The 18,082-nt window shown below is 36.0% G+C and overlaps 2 protein-coding genes across 3 annotated transcripts in view; both read left to right on the forward strand.

The window, feature by feature from the left end:
* Positions 1-1,882: 1,882 nt before the first annotated feature.
* RB195_020542 (uncharacterized protein) lies at positions 1,883-3,487 on the forward strand (the record flags this gene model as incomplete). Its single annotated transcript, XM_064188891.1, has 1 exon — positions 1,883-3,487. The coding sequence occupies one exon, from the start codon at positions 1,883-1,885 to the stop codon at positions 3,485-3,487; it is 1,605 nt and encodes a 534-aa protein (XP_064044772.1).
* A 2,491-nt stretch (positions 3,488-5,978) lies between these two features.
* RB195_020543 (uncharacterized protein) overlaps positions 5,979-18,082 on the forward strand; it is a gene marked incomplete at both ends in the record, with an annotated part of 29,669 nt that continues 17,565 nt past the window's right edge. The window contains 6 exons of one of the 2 annotated variants that reach the window (XM_064188894.1): positions 5,979-6,044; positions 6,342-6,389; positions 7,989-8,048; positions 9,041-9,242; positions 12,398-12,479; positions 12,550-12,603. In XM_064188894.1, the coding sequence (XP_064044773.1) occupies positions 5,979-6,044; positions 6,342-6,389; positions 7,989-8,048; positions 9,041-9,242; positions 12,398-12,479; positions 12,550-12,603 (512 nt within the window). Of the gene's footprint in view, positions 6,045-6,341; positions 6,390-7,988; positions 8,049-9,040; positions 9,254-12,397; positions 12,480-12,549; positions 12,604-18,082 lie in introns of those variants that run through there. The other variant, XM_064188892.1, reaches the window with a different exon arrangement.

The raw sequence follows: 18,082 nt of genomic DNA on the forward strand, positions 1-18,082 counted from the left end.
AATCAAAATATACATATATAAATAAACAAATAAATAAATGTACATAACGGATATAATACCGAAGAAGCCTTTTTTAAACAATAAATGGAAACAGTGGGAACGATAAAAAACAAATAAATAAATAAATAAATATAACATAACATAATATAGCATAACAAGTATAATAACATAGGAGTGTTGTCTTTAAGTGGAACTCAAGTCTGATGTTCTCTTTCTCTTCTCTGTTGCAAGAATAAATTACTAATGTAAAGTTAAGGAAATACCTTACCTACAGTAAGTACATAAGAACAGAATCACATCGTAAAAGAACGAGAAAGTGTCGATGACTGAACGAAGTGAAGAACTGGGCAAATCCTAGCAATTAGAAATCCAGAATGAACGTGATGATAAAATCGTCCCATCAACGGTTAAACGAACTGGAAACGAACATCGGACGGCCGGGCGGGAGGAGGAGAAGCTGTTTCTAAACGTGCGGGAGATGTGTTCGATGAAAGAAAGAAATGGAAGGATGGATGACATAAAGACTCGACCACTCCACCACCACCATAAATAACAATGCTGAGAAATGTGGAATGAATGATTTGTGAAGAACATAAGCGGCGTCACGGATACGCCACCAGATGGCTGATGGCGACGACGCTACAGATTTCGTCGGTCGTACCGTCTTTTTTTTCACCCACTCTTACGCTTCTCATACAGGCGCCAGATCGTAATCCGCCCTGTTTCAAATGCTATAAATACTGACTGAACGTTGTTCATCTTCACATTTCCACCGTTTTCAACTAAAATTTCCTCGTAATATTTTTCTACATTTTAATTTTCCATAATATTTCGCTATTTTTATTTCTATCTAAAAATCTATATAAAATCTATAAATCTTTTTTATCTACTAAAATCTTTCTATCTATTTTCAATGAAATTACCCTGTAATATTTTTATATAGTTCTACATTTTAATTTTCTATAATATTTCGATGATTTTATTTATATCCAAAAATCTATATAAAATCTATAAATTTTTTTTATCTATTAAAATCTATATAATACTCCGCTGTTTTATTTGTATTTTAATTTTCTACAATATTTCGCCGCTTTTATTCGTATCACACGCACATCATATAAAATTTCCTCCTTAATCTCTTTGCAATGTGCATAAATATATCAACGAAATAATAAAATCTTATCTTAATGAGTACTGTTGGGCTTTCAGCGACATTTATTGCAACATATATGACACGAGGAAAAAAAATTTGGATCTTTGTCCTCGTAAACGGCAAAAAAAAAAACGCTTTGGATGTTTGCTCTGGACTATTAAGATAGAAAAAAATAGAGCGAATAGAAAAAACAAATAAAAACGTCAGTAAAACTAATGAAAAAATAGAATTATTGGAAGGAGGCCATACGAAATTGGGCAAATTTATTTCTGTACTTCTTTTCATTTGTAAGAATTCTTTTTCATTCCTTTATTTTCAACCCCAATTTTCAATTTTTAATCTTTATTTTCAGTTTTGAATTCGTAGGTGCTCTGCAAAGAAAAAAATGAGAAATTTCTAGAAAGTAAGTCAAATTTTTCAATTCTATTCTTCCCTCGGTTTCCTTCTTCCAGTACTTGCCAAATTTTTACAGTATATTTTGGAATTTTTCGACTGTACTACTATATTCGAAGCCAACTGCCTTACGAATTCTCCATGTGCGACTTTCGATGAACCTCGGCATGTTAGTGCTTCAATAATTGTTTTCTTTAGTAGAGCCGTACACAAGGTTGTTATAGTCCTTTATTCGTGGCTAACGTTTCGGCAATATCGCCTTCTTCAGAGCCTGAAAGGGGTGAAATCGAACGTGACTAATCCGATCAAACGCCTTATCCGCCCAATAGGGTATGGATGAGTACCAGCAAATCAACGCAATTACCACCCTCGACTGCGACCCGGCTTAAAACAGAGTTACCTGCGTGTCCTGTCTTGTACCTCCTAATAAAAACTCACAAGCTGAACTCTGATAGTGAACTTGCCTCTGAAGATCCTTCAACGTTCAAGGTAAGACCTATCATAAGCTGCGTAGGAGGTCCCACAGATAGCATCGCTTGGTTCTTAAACGTAGTGTTGGTGCAGCTGTTAAAATTCGTACCAGCCCACCTTACGAACACCCATATGTTTTTGGACCACCTAAAGAACACGCATTTTGATAACTCATGCGTAATGGAGTCTTTCGATGTTACTGCATTGTACACGAACGTCTCCAACGACTCGGCTATGCAGGCAGTTTTTGAGCTTTTAACTGAACACCAGAGCTCTATAAACATGTATGGCTTTTCCGTGGAGCAGTTGATGGTTGTTCTCAGGGAATGTCTCAAATGCACTGTCTTTAGATGGTCGGGCAACTATTTTGCGCAAATCAGGGGTCTTGCCATGGGACAACGGTTGGCGCCAACGCTCGCCATTGCTTTCATGGCTAAGATTGAGGCACCGATTTGGGAAACACGACCTTTGCTATATTGCCGATATATCGACGACTGTTTCCTTGTCTGTTCGTCTCAAGCAGAGATGGACAACTGTTTCAAGATTTTAAATGAGCAGTCGGAGTATATAAAGTTCACTCGGGATAAGCCCAAAGGAGAATGGTTACCCTTCCTTAACGTCCAAGTGCATATTTCAAACAGAACGCACAGGACAAAGTGGTACCGCAAACCCAGTAATAAAAATATCTTAGTTCACTTTCTTTCTGCCCATCCCACACAAGTTAAAAGGTCGGTAGTACGAAACATGTTTCGCACGGCCACCTCCGTTTGCACTGGAAGAGAAGAAAGACGAGAATCTATCGAGCTTGCTAGGAAAATTGCGGTCAGTAACGGCTACACACCTATGCGGTCTATCACAAAAAGAGCACAAACCCGAAATAAATCTGGTATGGAGAAAGTACCCTTTTGTGTACCATTTATTTCCGATGAGGTTAGCACTGCTATTCGGCGGTGTCTGAGGAAAGCTAAACTTGAAGAATCTGTCACCATCGTGGAGCTCCCCCCTAGCAACCTTAAGCAAATACTCATTCGTAATCGCCTATATGATCGTATTTGCACGACACCGGAGTGTAAAATATGCCCGGATAACAACAAGGGTGATTGCATGAGTTCATGTGTTGTTTATATGATTTGCTGTGTACAGTGTGGTGACGAATACATAGGAGAAACAGCTAGACCACTATGTATTCGAATCAAAGAACACCTGGACGGCAAAAGGAAATCATGTGACTCCACTGCATTGGGTGGTCACAGGGTGCGGCGTCATAACGGAGAAGATTTTGAAGTTAAGATCACGATTTTGGCGCGCGAACCCAGCATTGCGGCGCGCAAGGCTCTGGAGGCTTTTTGGATCCACTCCAAGAGTCCAAAAATGAATCGCAAAGAGGAATGCCTCTCCATTACGCGGGAACTCGCGCCTTATTTAAGGTTGATATTTGATTGCGCTAGTCACCTCACATCAGATATCTAGCAGTGGCAGGATAGTCAGCTGATGCTAAGGTACGATGTTTTCTTTCACGGATAGCTATGAGACCCAACGGTTAACGTAGGACTTTCTTTGTTGGGCGGATAAGGCGTTTGATCGGATTAGTCACGTTCGATTTCACCCCTTTCAGGCTCTGAAGAAGGCGATATTGCCGAAACGTTAGCCACGAATAAAGGACTATAACAACCTCGTGTACGGCTCTACTAAAGAAAACAATTATTGAATGCCTTACGAATTATGAGAAATTAAGTAGGATGCGTAATTTAACTAATACTACACCTCTAACATATTTTTTAAAATAATGTTTTGAATTATATTTCACTTTGAAACAATAACTTTAGTAACCTTATAGTTCTAATCACTTATTTGAGGCGCTTTCTTAAAATATGCCTCTTTTTTATGGCAAAATCTCCCTTCTAAAACTATTTGCCGCTTGTAAATTACTCCCAAAAAAATTTTCTTCTCATTTTTTTCAGATTTTTTTGCTGCTCCTATTATTTCTACACTAGCTATTGAAATCAAATTAATTTTTGGGTTGATGCATAAATAAATGCGTTTTTTTCACCTGAATTTAAAACCAGAAGTCGAAAATTAAAGAGACGAAATTAATTAAGGACGAATGAAGGAAAAATAAAGAAGATAAAGAAGGCGCCTAAAGTTGATCTCAATTCTTGGTTCTTGGTTCAACGGAAAAAAAGAGTTTAGCGTTTTTAAATAAATAAATAAATAAAATAAAGGCGAGTTTCTCCTCCTTAACTTAAAATCGCGTGCAAAAAAGGTTAAGCGTAATGTAATAGAAACTATTTGAAAGAGCATATTCCATTCTCTAGAAGGTTGTATTTATTTATTTATTTGTATACTATTTATTATTTGATTTTTGATGATTTTTAGATGAATAAGTAAGAATTAAACTGTTTAAATCTGTCAACATTTCTTCGCTAACCTATCGAATTTATTTCCTACATAAAATTTCGAACAGACGGATACGGAGGTGAGTTGATGTTGACGATGACGGCCACCACATTTCTCTTCCATCCACGTGTAGATTTAATATGCCACAAAAAAAAATTCATCGCCACACAAAAGAAAAAAACATCATTCAAACGGAATCCACGGCCACTAACAAAGCGACGGGAAGGTTGAAAAGTGCGAAGAGTGCTGCTCTTCTTCTCCGTCCCCGTCACTTACTCACCTGTCCTCATTCTTTTGATTCACGTTCACGAAAATGTTTCGGTTTTTATCGCGGTGGCGGGCGGCACCGGGATATCCGGGCCAAACACACATACTACATACATCCTCTGCCTTATATAAATACCACATATGGGAAGGTGGTGGTGGTGGCGGTGGTCAGCGATCGGCGACGACTGTGCCCCTCGTTCCGGTCTCAGAACAAAATCCGTCATTTTATTTCGGATTTCCCTTCACTTACTCTATTCTCTAGGTGATGTTTTTAAAGTAAATAGTAAAGTAAAAAAAGTAAAATAAAAGTAAATTGTAAGGTAAAAAAGTTTTAAAGTAAATGGTTTAAATAATAAATAATAATATGTAAATAAAAAATTTCTGGTGTCTAAGCCCATAATCTTGACAGCTAAACAAAAATTCCAGCTGAGAACAGTGGATCTTTACCGTTTATTTTGTTTTTTAAATGTATTTTTTTATATTTATATTATTATATTATATTACATCATATTTTAGTTTGACATTTGTTCATTTTATTTCCGTATCTTATTAGTTTAGCATTATATTAATAAATATAAATATTATTATTAGCGATCATTTTAGCATTATATTTCATTTGGAAAAAAAGAGGAGATTTTTGTTTTTCCATCCGAATACGTGATAATGATAGTTAATTATTAGTACATATTATTATAGTTTATTTTGTTTTCATATTTGTTCGTTTTATAATTTCATATTTTTGTATTATAATTTATTTCGTTTTTATATTCAATTATTTTATATCTATGAATTGCTATATAATGCTTCATTTTGTTTTAATATCTATTTATTTTATTTTTATACTGTTACATCATAAATTTTTTTAAAAATGTATTCTTGTTTCATTTCTTTCAACATCATCGCCTAATTCCTCTACGAATTGCTCGAAAAATCCTTGCGAAGATTTTCGGCACTTCTTGAAAATGTGCTGTCCGCTTTATAATATTTTATTAGCATTTTCATCATTCATTTTCATTTAATTTATTGACTTCGCAAGAAAAAAAGCGTCCTTTGCCTCATTCATACCTCAGATCTGTCAAAAGATAGGAGAAACTTTAGGAAGGAATAGAAATAGAGAAAAAAAAAGAGAATTTGAGTTATTTCCCAAATTTTGTTCCATATGAATTCTGCTTTTTTTCTTTTTTGATCGCAAAAATTCTCCCGTAATCCTTCCTGTTCTTCCTTAACACGTTGCTCTTACATATTTTACTACATATTTTACTTTCAGTCATTTGAAATTTCGGAAAAAAATTTCAGGATGAATTTAACTATTCTCCTATTACTCGGATTTTTTGTGATCGTAGTCGCAGCGGATAGTTCCAAGGTGGGCAGCTAATCATTTTAGCTCATTCATACTTCATTTGGAAAAGAAAAAAAAAGAGGAATTTTATGTTTTTCCATCTGAATATTTGATAATAATAGTTAATTATTCCAGAGAGAATTGACAGATGAGCAATGGGAAGAGAACATGCAAATTTTGGTCTGTTTCTTCGGGAAAAAATCGGAATGAATAGTTTTTAGATTAAGTGTAGTTGGTCGATGTCCGGATAGAGCATGCATGGGAGGGGAAAAATGCAGCAAGCAGTTTTTCGTAGAAATTTTTGAAAACGAATTCTTTCAGAGCACCGTTGACGAAAAGGAAGAAGTTGCTGTCGCTAAGAAAAAAGAGGTAAATTAATTTTCATGCGAACTTTTCTTCAAAGAGGGGGAAAAATCGATTAGTTCCACTTAATTATGCAGATATATCCGTGATCGAAAAGTAGCCGAGCCATCCTATTTGCAAGCACAAAGCATGAGAATAAAAAATAATAAATAAAAATAAAATAATAACAAAAAAAGACGAGATGACAAACGACAAAAAAACAACAGTAAAAGTAATAAATAACTTTATAACAATAATTTCGTTTACTTTTTCCGACAAACCCTCGTCCCTTCCGCCCCAAATTTTCAGAATCAGAATCCAAAATATTAGGTTACTTTAGACTTGCAATATAGGAGCTAAATAAGATAGATGTTTATGGATCTACGTCGTCTATTAAGGCTACCGTACACTTTGTCAGCGTAAATGCCAAGGAAATTTATTGAGAAATTCAGAATCGTGAGAAGAAAGTGGTGAATCACTTCTAAAATGACCAAGATTTTTAACGATATTTATTTCGGCTGAAGTTTTTCTGCGTCGTCGCCTTTTGAAACGTCCAAGTTCTGAGTAATCAAGGAAACGTACAGTACCTGTCTGCCTACGCCTTCCCTCTCTCTCCTCAAACCACTCACAACCCCCACAACCTACGATTTAGCAAACGGACTACTCAAAGGCAACAAGTTAGACATTGTCGGTGGTCTGTTACCTGTTACAGCCAACTACCTAACAGAACGACTACCTTAATAACCCTTAAAGCGATGAGGTTAGCGGACAGTAACGTCAAAGGAGGCTCTCAGAGACACTAGAACTTAGTCGCGTGACCTGACCATGGGACCCTGTACAAGAAGTTCTCTAGCACAATGCGCGCATATTTCACCAAAGCGACTGGTGCCGCTGGTCCTGAGGCGAACTGTCGTCGATCCTGGAAAGTTCTGGACACTGAGAGACTTTTTTTGCGTTCTACTTAGCGGACTACCATTATTTAGAATTGCGCCGCTAGTAGAAACTAACGGGAATATCTCCTCGTATCCGAGCCCGCGACTCAAAATCCACAAATATCCTGGTACGTTCGTTGTCAGTTCGCTGTCACAGCGGCATATTTCTCTTTACTATTAATCATAGGACTTCAGGCTTTCGATCAAACCTTTCTGGATGTTTTGCGCGTAGGAACATCTGGTTCCATGACAAGATCGTGGCTATTGTCTTGAAAGCAGCACTGTCGTGAACGTTTTTGAAAAAATTCAAAGATTCAGCGGAAACACCAAATAATACCTCTCAATAGATGATAACATCGAATTAACGGTACTGTTGAGCTGATTACTGTAGTTCTATGTGGAAGCAGGATCCTCGTAGCGAATTCTGTTGAACTACAAGTTGAGGGAATCATGAAACGGAGGGTTTGAAAAATTGAAATAATAAAACGCATGAGATAAAAAATCGAGTAGAAATAATGTTGAAGCATTTAAAAAAAAAATTCTTGTAAAAGTCTTTTTTCTTTTTTCTTGCGAGGGTTTGTCAAAATTCACACCAAAACGTTCAATGATATTTGAAAAAAAATGTAACAAAAATAAATAAGCTCAACGAGGAAAGTAAACTGATAAACATAAACAACGCTCATCTCTCTTACAGAATGCTATCGATGTCTCAAAGACCGACAGTGCCGCGAAATCGGAGGATCACAAGAAAAAGGTTTTGTTTTGATTTTTATATGATCTTACTGGGAATATGGCTGCCTACCCTCAGGGCTTATTCCTGTATGATCGCTGCGATAGTACGGAGTGATTACATAATCGCAGCGATTACCTTAACTCACGCATTGAAGTATTAAAGGAGAACATCGTACTATCGCACAACGCTGCGATCGATCTAATACAAAAATTTTATTAGTTTTTTTTTTGTTTGTGCAAAAAAATATTCTTTTTCGTGTCATATATTTGTCGAGGACTATAGGATAAAATTTTATCAAAATTACTGATTTTTAGCTCGTACAGCAGAAATATCGCTGTGTTCTGGAGAAATTTCAGCCGCAACACCGCGATATCGCAGCAAATCAACGATCCATATTCAAAATATAGGCCAAAATCAGAGTTTTTATTCAAAATCAATATTTGACCTCCTTACAGGCCTGCCGTGCATCTTTCTACCGTTCAGAAATTTAGCGAGCGATTTATACGTAGAAGTAAAAGAGAGAAAAGTAATAAAAGTGAAAATTTTTAAAAAAATTTCAAAGTATATTTTGTTTATTGTGATATGTCATTGCTAATAATGATTATTTTTTAAAGAGTTGTCACAAAATGATTCCTGAGAAATGATTCCTGAGACAGCTGTGAGCATAGTATATTAATACCTTCTAAGAGTAGAATCAATATAAAACAATAATCCACCTGATTTACTTAGTTGTATTTATTTTGGAGGCTTCTAAGCAAATAGTAGATCAAGAAAAATCTATCGCGATCATTTTGAATTTTAGTTTTTTTGGTAACGATAAAATAAAATGCACCTATTCACTTTAATGATTTTTTAGCTTCGATATTTTTTTTGCTTTTTTCACCATATTAATTACATATTTTATCTATAACATTACAATTATTGAATTTTTCGATGCGATATCGCACAGCGATTCGGTGCAGAATTTCTTGAGGATTAGTGTCAATGTCCTTGAATAGCCAGATTTTTTTCAGGAGAAGACAGAAAAACTTCTCGTACGACAGAGACGAGGTGCTAAACGTCGCCTTAAGAAGAAACTACGTCGACTACGTCGTCAGAAGAGCTATCTGGCACGACATGACCAAGAGATTATCAACAAATTAAAAGCGGAAAAGAAAGAAGCACTGAAAGAAGTGAAAACCCTACAGGAGGAGAAAAAAAGGGACAAAAAAACAAGTAAAAACTGAACAATAGACTAACTCCTAGTTATTTATGTTTTTTCATTTCTAACATTCGTAAATTATTTATTAACATGGAATGGAATAAATTACTTTAAAGATATGAGTTCGTACAATGCACCGTATTTTTTCCGTGGACTTTGTAAAAGTCCCTAGATTTCAATGTAAACAGACTGTTTTTTTTGCTTCAAAATGATACGACCACAGGAATTGAAAGACTAGTTGTTTTTTTTTCGTGAGGAAAATAATGAAAAAAGAGAATCGCCCAAGAAAAAATTCCCTTAGAACAAGGTGAAGGAAAATACGTAGCGATATGAAGTGAGCGGCAAGTTTTATTTTTTCGGTCGCGTTGCGGTCCCCTCGGACGGCTAGAGCGCAGACTACCAGAGCAATGCGAGTGCACAGTCAATTCATAGAGGTGCAGAGATAGCAAAATGGTATTATTTTCAAAACGTCCTATGCTGTTGTTAGTGGACTTGAGTGGGAATTATTTCTTTTGAAAAGGTTTAAAATTAAATTTTAATTAGAATTAAATTAATCAATTAGGAAATTGATTGATTGAAAATTAGGAAATTAAAAAAATAAAATTAAAAAAAATTAAAAATTAAAAATAAAATTTAAAAATATCTTGAAAAATATATTATATTCAGTACAAACGAATATGTTGTATTTATTATAATTTATATATTTTATATTTTATTATTTTATTATTTGTATTTATTATATATATTTTATATTAAAATATTTAGTATAAACGTCGTCAGTGTTGTGATTTCCGTCGGATACGTCTATCAGAGAATTAAAAATTCGACAAAGACCTAAAGGAAAAATTATTTAAGAATTAATTTAATTGAATTGAAATTAAAACTATTTTAGTTGTGATATTTTAATTATGGTTCAATTTAGAAAAAAACTTCGTCAGTGGTTGTGATTTCCCCTGAAAATGTCCGGTCAAAAATTTAAAAATATTTTGTAAATATTCAATTAAAATCTGTGAAGAAAAATCGACTAAAAGTCAATTAATTAGGTTAAAATCAAAATTATTTTAATTATGGTGCAATTTAAAGGTCAGTAGTTGCAATTTTTCTGGATACGTCCGATCAAAAATTAAATATTCAACAAAAATCTGTGAAAAAATCAAGTAAAACTCGATTAATTAAATTTAAATTAAAATTATTCTAACTATGGTGCAATCTAATACAAAAGTCGTCCGTAGCTGTGATTTCCTCTGAACATGTCCGATCAAAAACTCGATATTCAACAAAAATCTATGAAAAAAACTCAATTAAAAGTTGATTAACTGAATTTAAATTTAAATTATTCTAACTATGATGCAATTTAAACGTCGGTGGTTGCATTTTTTTTCTGATTACGTCCGATCAAAAATTGAATATTTGATCAGAAAAAAGAACAACAGAGATTCCTCCTTTATGACCGAGATAACCACATATGTACTTCTCCACCGGTCCAGGTTGCCCTTTTATCATTTTTATTCCCATTCAAAGACTGATAATATAATTTTTCTGTACAGTAAAATTATGGCGCCACGTCACGTGCCTGTACTGTTCTCCCTCCACCGTCGCGTCTTTGCAACATCATATTCCTCCAGGCCAAGCAAACATTCTATGAATAATCTTGTTGCTGAAAGAAGAAGAGTAAATAATATGGAGAGAGAGTTCAGTAAAAGTTCCAGAAATTTCTCAGTAAAACCTACATCCCTTCGAAAAGTTTTTCACCCATTGTGTGGTAATGCGAAGTGCTCGAGAAAAGGATCATACCGGATCATTTTTTTTCCATCCCTCGCCTTTCCCCTTTCCCCTCTCAAAGCTTTAGAGTTAGTCTTCAGCTGTTAGTCATATCGTTATGTGCATAATATTTTCCATTTCTCTATTTTTTTATTCCATTTTGTTCCCAAATCCATGAATTTTATAAGTTAGTAGTTTTTTTTATAATTTATAATTAATTTATCCATTTATAGTCATAAGTTTTTTTTTAATAAAATATAATTTATTTTATTCTATAAGTTGTAGCTTGTGTGTACGTCTACGTGTGCGTGTGCCTGTCCCAGAAGTTTAAGCTGACCTTAAAATATTTTACCTTCGACATCAGTACTCACGTATATTGGGGGGAGGGGGGGGGGGCGGAACTGCTTAGGAAAAACTTTTAAAAAAACAAAAACAACCAAAACAAAGCTGTTGCTAATTAACCTCAGACCTTCGTGGATCCCGAAAATTGACGGACCTTCCGTCATGAGACTGAGTAAGTATCGCCGCTCAACTGTAATGATGGACCCGTTCACCATGGATTAATCTTGATTCAATCCGAAGAAGAAACTACCCACGTAAAAATTTATTTCCTATTTTGTATTTATTTATTTTTATTTATTTTAAAAATTTTGAATTACTAGATGTTGCTATGCATAAATAAATAAGTAGTAATAATAAAAAGTAACAATAATGAATAATATTAGCATAATAAATAAATAAATAACCTCAGACCTTCGAGCATCACATTCATTCATTTCTCATTTTCTTATTTTTATGGGATATATCTGTCTTATTTGATCCTTTCATACTCCGTGCTTAAAAATGTAATGAAAAACATAATAAAAAAACAAAAAAAAGTAAAAAATAAAAGTAAAAATAGAAACATAATAGAAATGTAATGAAAAACACATAAATAATGATGTAATCAATGATTGTATAAAATAAATAAATAAAGGGGGTGGCCTCCCAAATCGAGGACACAGCGACCGTAAATCACCTCGCGGTTACTTCAGTAACCGGATAGCCGTATGATATGATCACAGACATGATGTATCGATGGGCTGATGACGTGAAACCGTGGAATCCGAAGCGATTCTCGAACCTCCTCTGCACCTCCCCGAAACACGTGTCGTGTCGCTTTATCGCATTTTATGTCCTTTTTCCCCGTATACATGGAATTCTGGTTGCTGAAAAAGGGAATAACACTGTTGACATTGGATTATCTGTCGTTTAGATATCAAACGACTACTGATTGTGCTTCTTCTCATATCGTTCACATTCATTTTGTTCTCTGGTGATTCTTACCCTCAGAGAGGAATCTTTGCTGATTTTCCGTGACGACTTTAATAATATGATTCCAGCAAATTCCAATCGTAGTGTATTTTAGGCGGGTCTAGCGCAGTCGACCCCACCGCGACTGCGACTGAAGTCCGAGGAACGCTCGAGACCGGGCTTGAGCCAACCAAGCTGTTCATCCCTCCGTGATCGATTAATTGGTACCAGACTGATCTGAGTGGATGAAAAACACTGATCTGATAGATCGGCTCGCCCACGCAAGTCATTTGTACAGGCTAGGCACAGGTTCCTAAAACTGTAAGCGATTCTAAATCAAAGTCATCACTCCACGAATCTGAGATGGTACGAATTTCAGGTGGAGTATTCATATACAGGATAGTAGATTATGGAGAGGGGGTGATTCCGTTCATTTCTTCCTAATTGCCGTAAAAACGGCCCGGAAGATACGGCTTCGGGCGTTACGGCACGCTATTTTCTACAACGAGTTCGATTGGAGCGCACCAGCCTTGTGCACGCGCCGCATCCCTCTCCTTGATGTACTATCCCGTATACGAATACTCCACCTTAAATCCGTACCAGCTAAGATTCGTGGGGTGATGTCTTTAAAGTCGAAACTGTTGGCGCAACCCAAGTAAATAGATTAGTGCTGTAGACCTCATCCACTTATCCTATATGGACAAATAAAAAACGTAGGTGTAGCTTCAAATCTACGGCTAGTGGAATTCAATTCTATTTAAGAATCATAGCGAAAAACTATCACAATTTGGTGAAATTCGCTAATGATGTGCCCAGAAGGACTATATTTTTCATAAAGGCGGGACGACTTAGGGTTTGGCTTTAGGTTACGAGTTTGAGCGTACCCTTTTTCTGTTGCCTCTAATCGCACTGCTAAGGATAACGTGGGAAACGCGCTTAACTCCTACGAGGTGCGTCAGAACGTGCCACCCGGATGCACGCGTCGCGTCGACGAGCGAGCGGTCGACGAGCGAGCGGTCAACGATCGATGAGGTCTCCTCAGTGACCTATTCAACTAAAACCAATGAATATGCTGCTGAGGGAACCATAACATGTACGCCAGTCGCGTTCTATCGTAACTCATAGGAACTAAAACCATTCCCTTTTTTTTCTTTTCCAAGACGACTAAGGGGAACTAACTCTACGTTTTCGTTCTTTGAATTTCCGTGCCACATCAGTTTCGTGATACACATCCGCCTTTAAATCATCTGGTCAATATTGCGAGACAGAGGAACCATATCGCCAACATATCCCATAAAATCCCATCAAAACCCCCGAAAAAAGTCGAAAAATCGAAAATTATTCCATCCGTTCGTTCAGCCGCACAGTCGTGTTCGTGTTTTACCGGAACGTTCGATAATGATACGATTATTTCACATATACATAGCTAGCTGTACACGCGCCAAACATAATTTTTGTTTGTGTCTCTCGTTTAGTGACGCTTTTTTCTTGCGTTAATGTGAAATTTTAGAATAATTTTCTGGACTTTTCTTTCCCCTTTTCTTATCGTTTCGTTCTTTCCTCTTTTCCTTTTCCCTTTGAACCACCGGACACGTATGTTCTGATCTGTTCTTTATTGAAATCAACCGATTTCAGCCTTCAACCAAAGAGCTAACCTACATATTTTTTTCTCTGTTAAAATAGTATGCGTATTAATTTATTTCTATTTTATTATTTGCTATTCATTATTTATTTTTGTTACTATTAATTTATTTTTATTTTTATTTATTATTTATTTATTATTTATTTTTGTTTCATTTTTATTCTTTGCTATTTTTTAAAAAAATTTTTGTTTTGGTATCATTCTATGTACCAGTGAATTATTTTTTGTTATTTATTATACATTTATCTAATTTTTTTATTTGTACTTTAAGGAATGTATCGAAAACTTCAAATTGCTTACATACTTTTCTTTTTAATTTTTCTTTTTCTTTTCCTTTTTTTTCACTTTTCTTTCTTTTTGATGATTTATATTTTGATTTTCTGATGATTTTGACACAAAACCATCCCAGTTCTCTCCTGAATCAGTAAATTGGTCCCTTCTAGATATTTCCTCCAGAAATGTCCATTCGTACGGGTGTTTACGCGAGAAAACCATCAAGTACAGTCGTATTTCGGTTGATAATCCGTGACGGACGTGTCACGGAACCACGAGTCGAAGCCATATGCCCTATCGGCTCATCAAAGACTGATTTATTCTCTCTGTTTCCAGTTATTTTTCAGTTATAATATTTTTGATTTTAATTCGTTCTCAAAACAAAAAAAAAACAAAAAGCACAAAATTCAAGTTTTTTTCGGGAAGAAAAATTATGTGCAATTGAGCTACGAAATAAAATTATTCCTACGATATCCTAACGATTCCAGGATTCTCACAATAACGATGAAAAATAGGAAAATAGCGACAATTTTGAAGAGAGGTTTATGTAAATTCTTCATCTTTATTGAAAAGTATTACAGTTGCATTTTTAATCGGTTTTCGGGGCAAATCACATCATTTGCGCACTAAAGCATTAAATGCAAATATTTCTAATTTGAATTTGAAACATTTATTCCAACGCGTATATATATATATATATATATATATATATATATATATATACGCACACGCTCAGAGAATGTTTTTAGTACGATTCTACTACCGTATCATATCATGTCCGGATTCACTTTTCTCGCGGCCAACTAACCGCCGCTGTTGCTGATTGTTCGAAAGAAAACGATCATGAAAAAGTTCATGTGGCCTTTTCTTATCTTACAAATTTTTAAATCTAATCTAGAGAAAATTTGCTAAATCTTTAAACCTAAATCTATCTTTTGCAAGAAAATAAATTTAGCTGATCGTGGAAGCATAGCGGAAATGGCTGTGAAGAATTTTTTCCCGGAAACTTTTCAGAAGATCCGAAATTAGCGTAGGACCTGGATGTGTATGTGTTAAAAGTTACTTTCCCAGCTTCTCGATCCTATTAGAAGCGATCTTAGAACTTTAATATGTTGCCGTGGATTTCACTACCGCATAGATCATCTTTTAACGTCATTATCAATTTTTCTTGTTATTTTTTCCTAATTCAAAGTAATTTTAGTCATTAAAAAGAGAAAGATATAAAAAGTCCTGAAAAAATTGTCCTGATTTTGAATAGGCACATCTTAAAGCAGAATTTGTATGGAAGAATGTGAAATATGTCGACTAGATTAAGAATTTTGGAAATTTCCGTAAAAAGTGTTTTTTAAAGAATTTCTATTGTGTTTCTTAAGACATTTCTTTCACAAATTTCTTTAGAATTTTTTTTTTTTCAGAATTTTTCTTAGAATTCGTTTCGGGAGGAAAGAGAAAAAAATGGAAGTTTTGAAAAGAAAAACTGACCAATCAAGCGTACTCAAGCATAATATAGGAGTCTTGACATAGTGTCGATCGTGGAAAACAAGAAATCTAAGAAATAAAGACAGAAAAAAATTTCAGAAAAATAGAAATATTTAATATTGAAGGTAGGAGCGGAGAGGATAGTTGGGCGAGATCGAGAAACGTACGTAACTTCTCGAAAGACTCGCCGGACGTTTCGCCCTAGAACCGATTGATTGGTAGATCATTGGGTTTGATCTGGATATGGCTAGTGACGGGCATTGTTGATTCACTTCTACCCATTCATTCTAGTGCTGAGGATCACGATTAAAAAATATAAATAATTTTGAAAATCATTGCATTATGTATTGTCATTGTATTGAACGGCTTACTTAAGGTTAACTCAACTGAACTAAAAAAAAACACTGCCTTAAAAAGCCATTAAACTCTCTGAAGAGTAAATTAAGTATAATTTTTATTTTTAAATGAAGCTGAACATTGATGTTTACTTAACGGCTGAATCCGTCTCAGTCATTCGTTAAGTCTGTCAGCAAACTCTCCAAGGTTGTTTTACCTGTGTACTTATTAGCAAACTTCTCTCTTTCATAGAATCTGCGAGCTGTTCTCCAACAAAGTCTCATGGATGTAACGTTTTGTTTAATTGAAGGAAAAAAAATCCGTTGAAATTCCGAAACAATTCAAAAATTTCCACCGAAACCCGCGCTTCGCCTCGTCATTTTATTGTCCTTTTTTCCCGTATGCATGGAATCCCCCTAGTTCAACTGTGGAAAATCTGCTGTCCTTGATTTGCGTGTTGTTTTGAGACCCGTATTCACTGATCCAACTCGCATGATTATTGCGATTTATTGTGATAATCAGTGAGTGAATACGAGACCTTTTGATGGCCACTGATCCGACTCACAATATCGTTCACCCTCATTTTGTTCTCTGGTGAGTCATGTTTTTAGAGGTGAGTCTTTACCTGGTCTTTGAACGATTTTTGTGTACTCTTTGTGAATTTCAATCGGCTATAACGCAGTTGGAACGATCAGCTACGAGCGCATGGTCGAGGAAAGCTCGAAACCGCCTTGGAGCCAACCAACCCTTTCATCACTCCGAGGTCGCCATGTTGATATCAGACTGGTCAATAAATACACTGATTTAATAGGTTGGCTAGCTTCCGCAAGTCATTGTATAAATTAGACATGCGTTCGTAAATCTGAGGCGAATCTGAATTAGAGTGAACGCCGTTGCGAATCCCAAGCGGATTGTCGAACAGAATTGCGCCTATGACATCTGATTGAAGGCATCACCCAACGAATTTGAGGTGTATTACTTTCTATAATCTACTCTACATACGAGTACTCCACCTGAAATCCGTACCACCTCAGATTCGTGGGGTGATGCCTTTAACGACAGACACTTTGTCATTTTTTTCTTTTACTGATCACCTGTATCACTTGTCCTCCCGTTGTTCGTCATTTTGTTCAGTGGGCATCAGTAATCCTTCGATTTGTTTTGATTGTGCGCAAGGGCAGCCAGTGGCTTCCCTTTGCGAGCAACACGAAGAGGATTATATCCTGCATAAAAGAACATTATGGAGAGGTCTGACCACAGGTCGAACGTTCTTGCTGCGACGGGTTTGATATTGCGTGGTATTCATTTGCTCACAGCACCGGTTCAACAGTTGTCGTTGAAACGCATCACGTGTACGCACCACCTAATTTTACTTTCCTTGACACATGAGGCAGGGTCTCTTCGATCGGTGAGAGAATCTTCTGTGATTCGCTGGTCGCATTTTCCTCCTGGTAGCGGAACGCCCAGGTTTTCAACGTCTAGGTCGAGGAGTCAAAGCCAGAAGAAGAGTGGTGTTCAATGGACGGGCTCATAACCGGATTACTCATTCCTCACAACATCCTCGATGCTTTTACATGCTCCACAGGGCGCTCGTTCATTCCTGTACAGCTCGGAGGCCAAGTCATTCGTCATTTCAATTTCCCGGCCAAGATATACATAGCTGGAGCATTCGGTTAGATTTGCTACGTTGAGTATGAATGGGGCATCAGAAACCAATCCGCTCCTCATGAATCTCGTCTTTTCCGGGTTCATCTGAAGACCGATCTTCTTACACGTCTGGTCAAATCCCACCAGCATTCATTTCGCCTGATTAGTGTTTAAAGGCATCACCCCACGAATCTGAGGTGATACGGATTTCAGTTGGAGTATTCGTATACGGGATCGTAGATCAAGGAAAGGAGGTGATGCCTTTAATGTTATCAGAACAATGTCATCAGCGAGGCGAAGATGATGTAAGTGCCGGTCGTCAACATTCAATCCGTCTTCATCTCATTCCAAACGTCTTATCACGTTTTCAAGAGTGGCATCGAATTCTTTAAGGTGGGACTGTATCACCCTGTCAAACCTCTC

The sequence above is a fragment of the Necator americanus genome, chromosome II (assembly GCF_031761385.1).
Source record: "Necator americanus strain Aroian chromosome II, whole genome shotgun sequence".
In the NCBI taxonomy this organism is placed as follows: domain Eukaryota; kingdom Metazoa; phylum Nematoda; class Chromadorea; order Rhabditida; family Ancylostomatidae; genus Necator; species Necator americanus.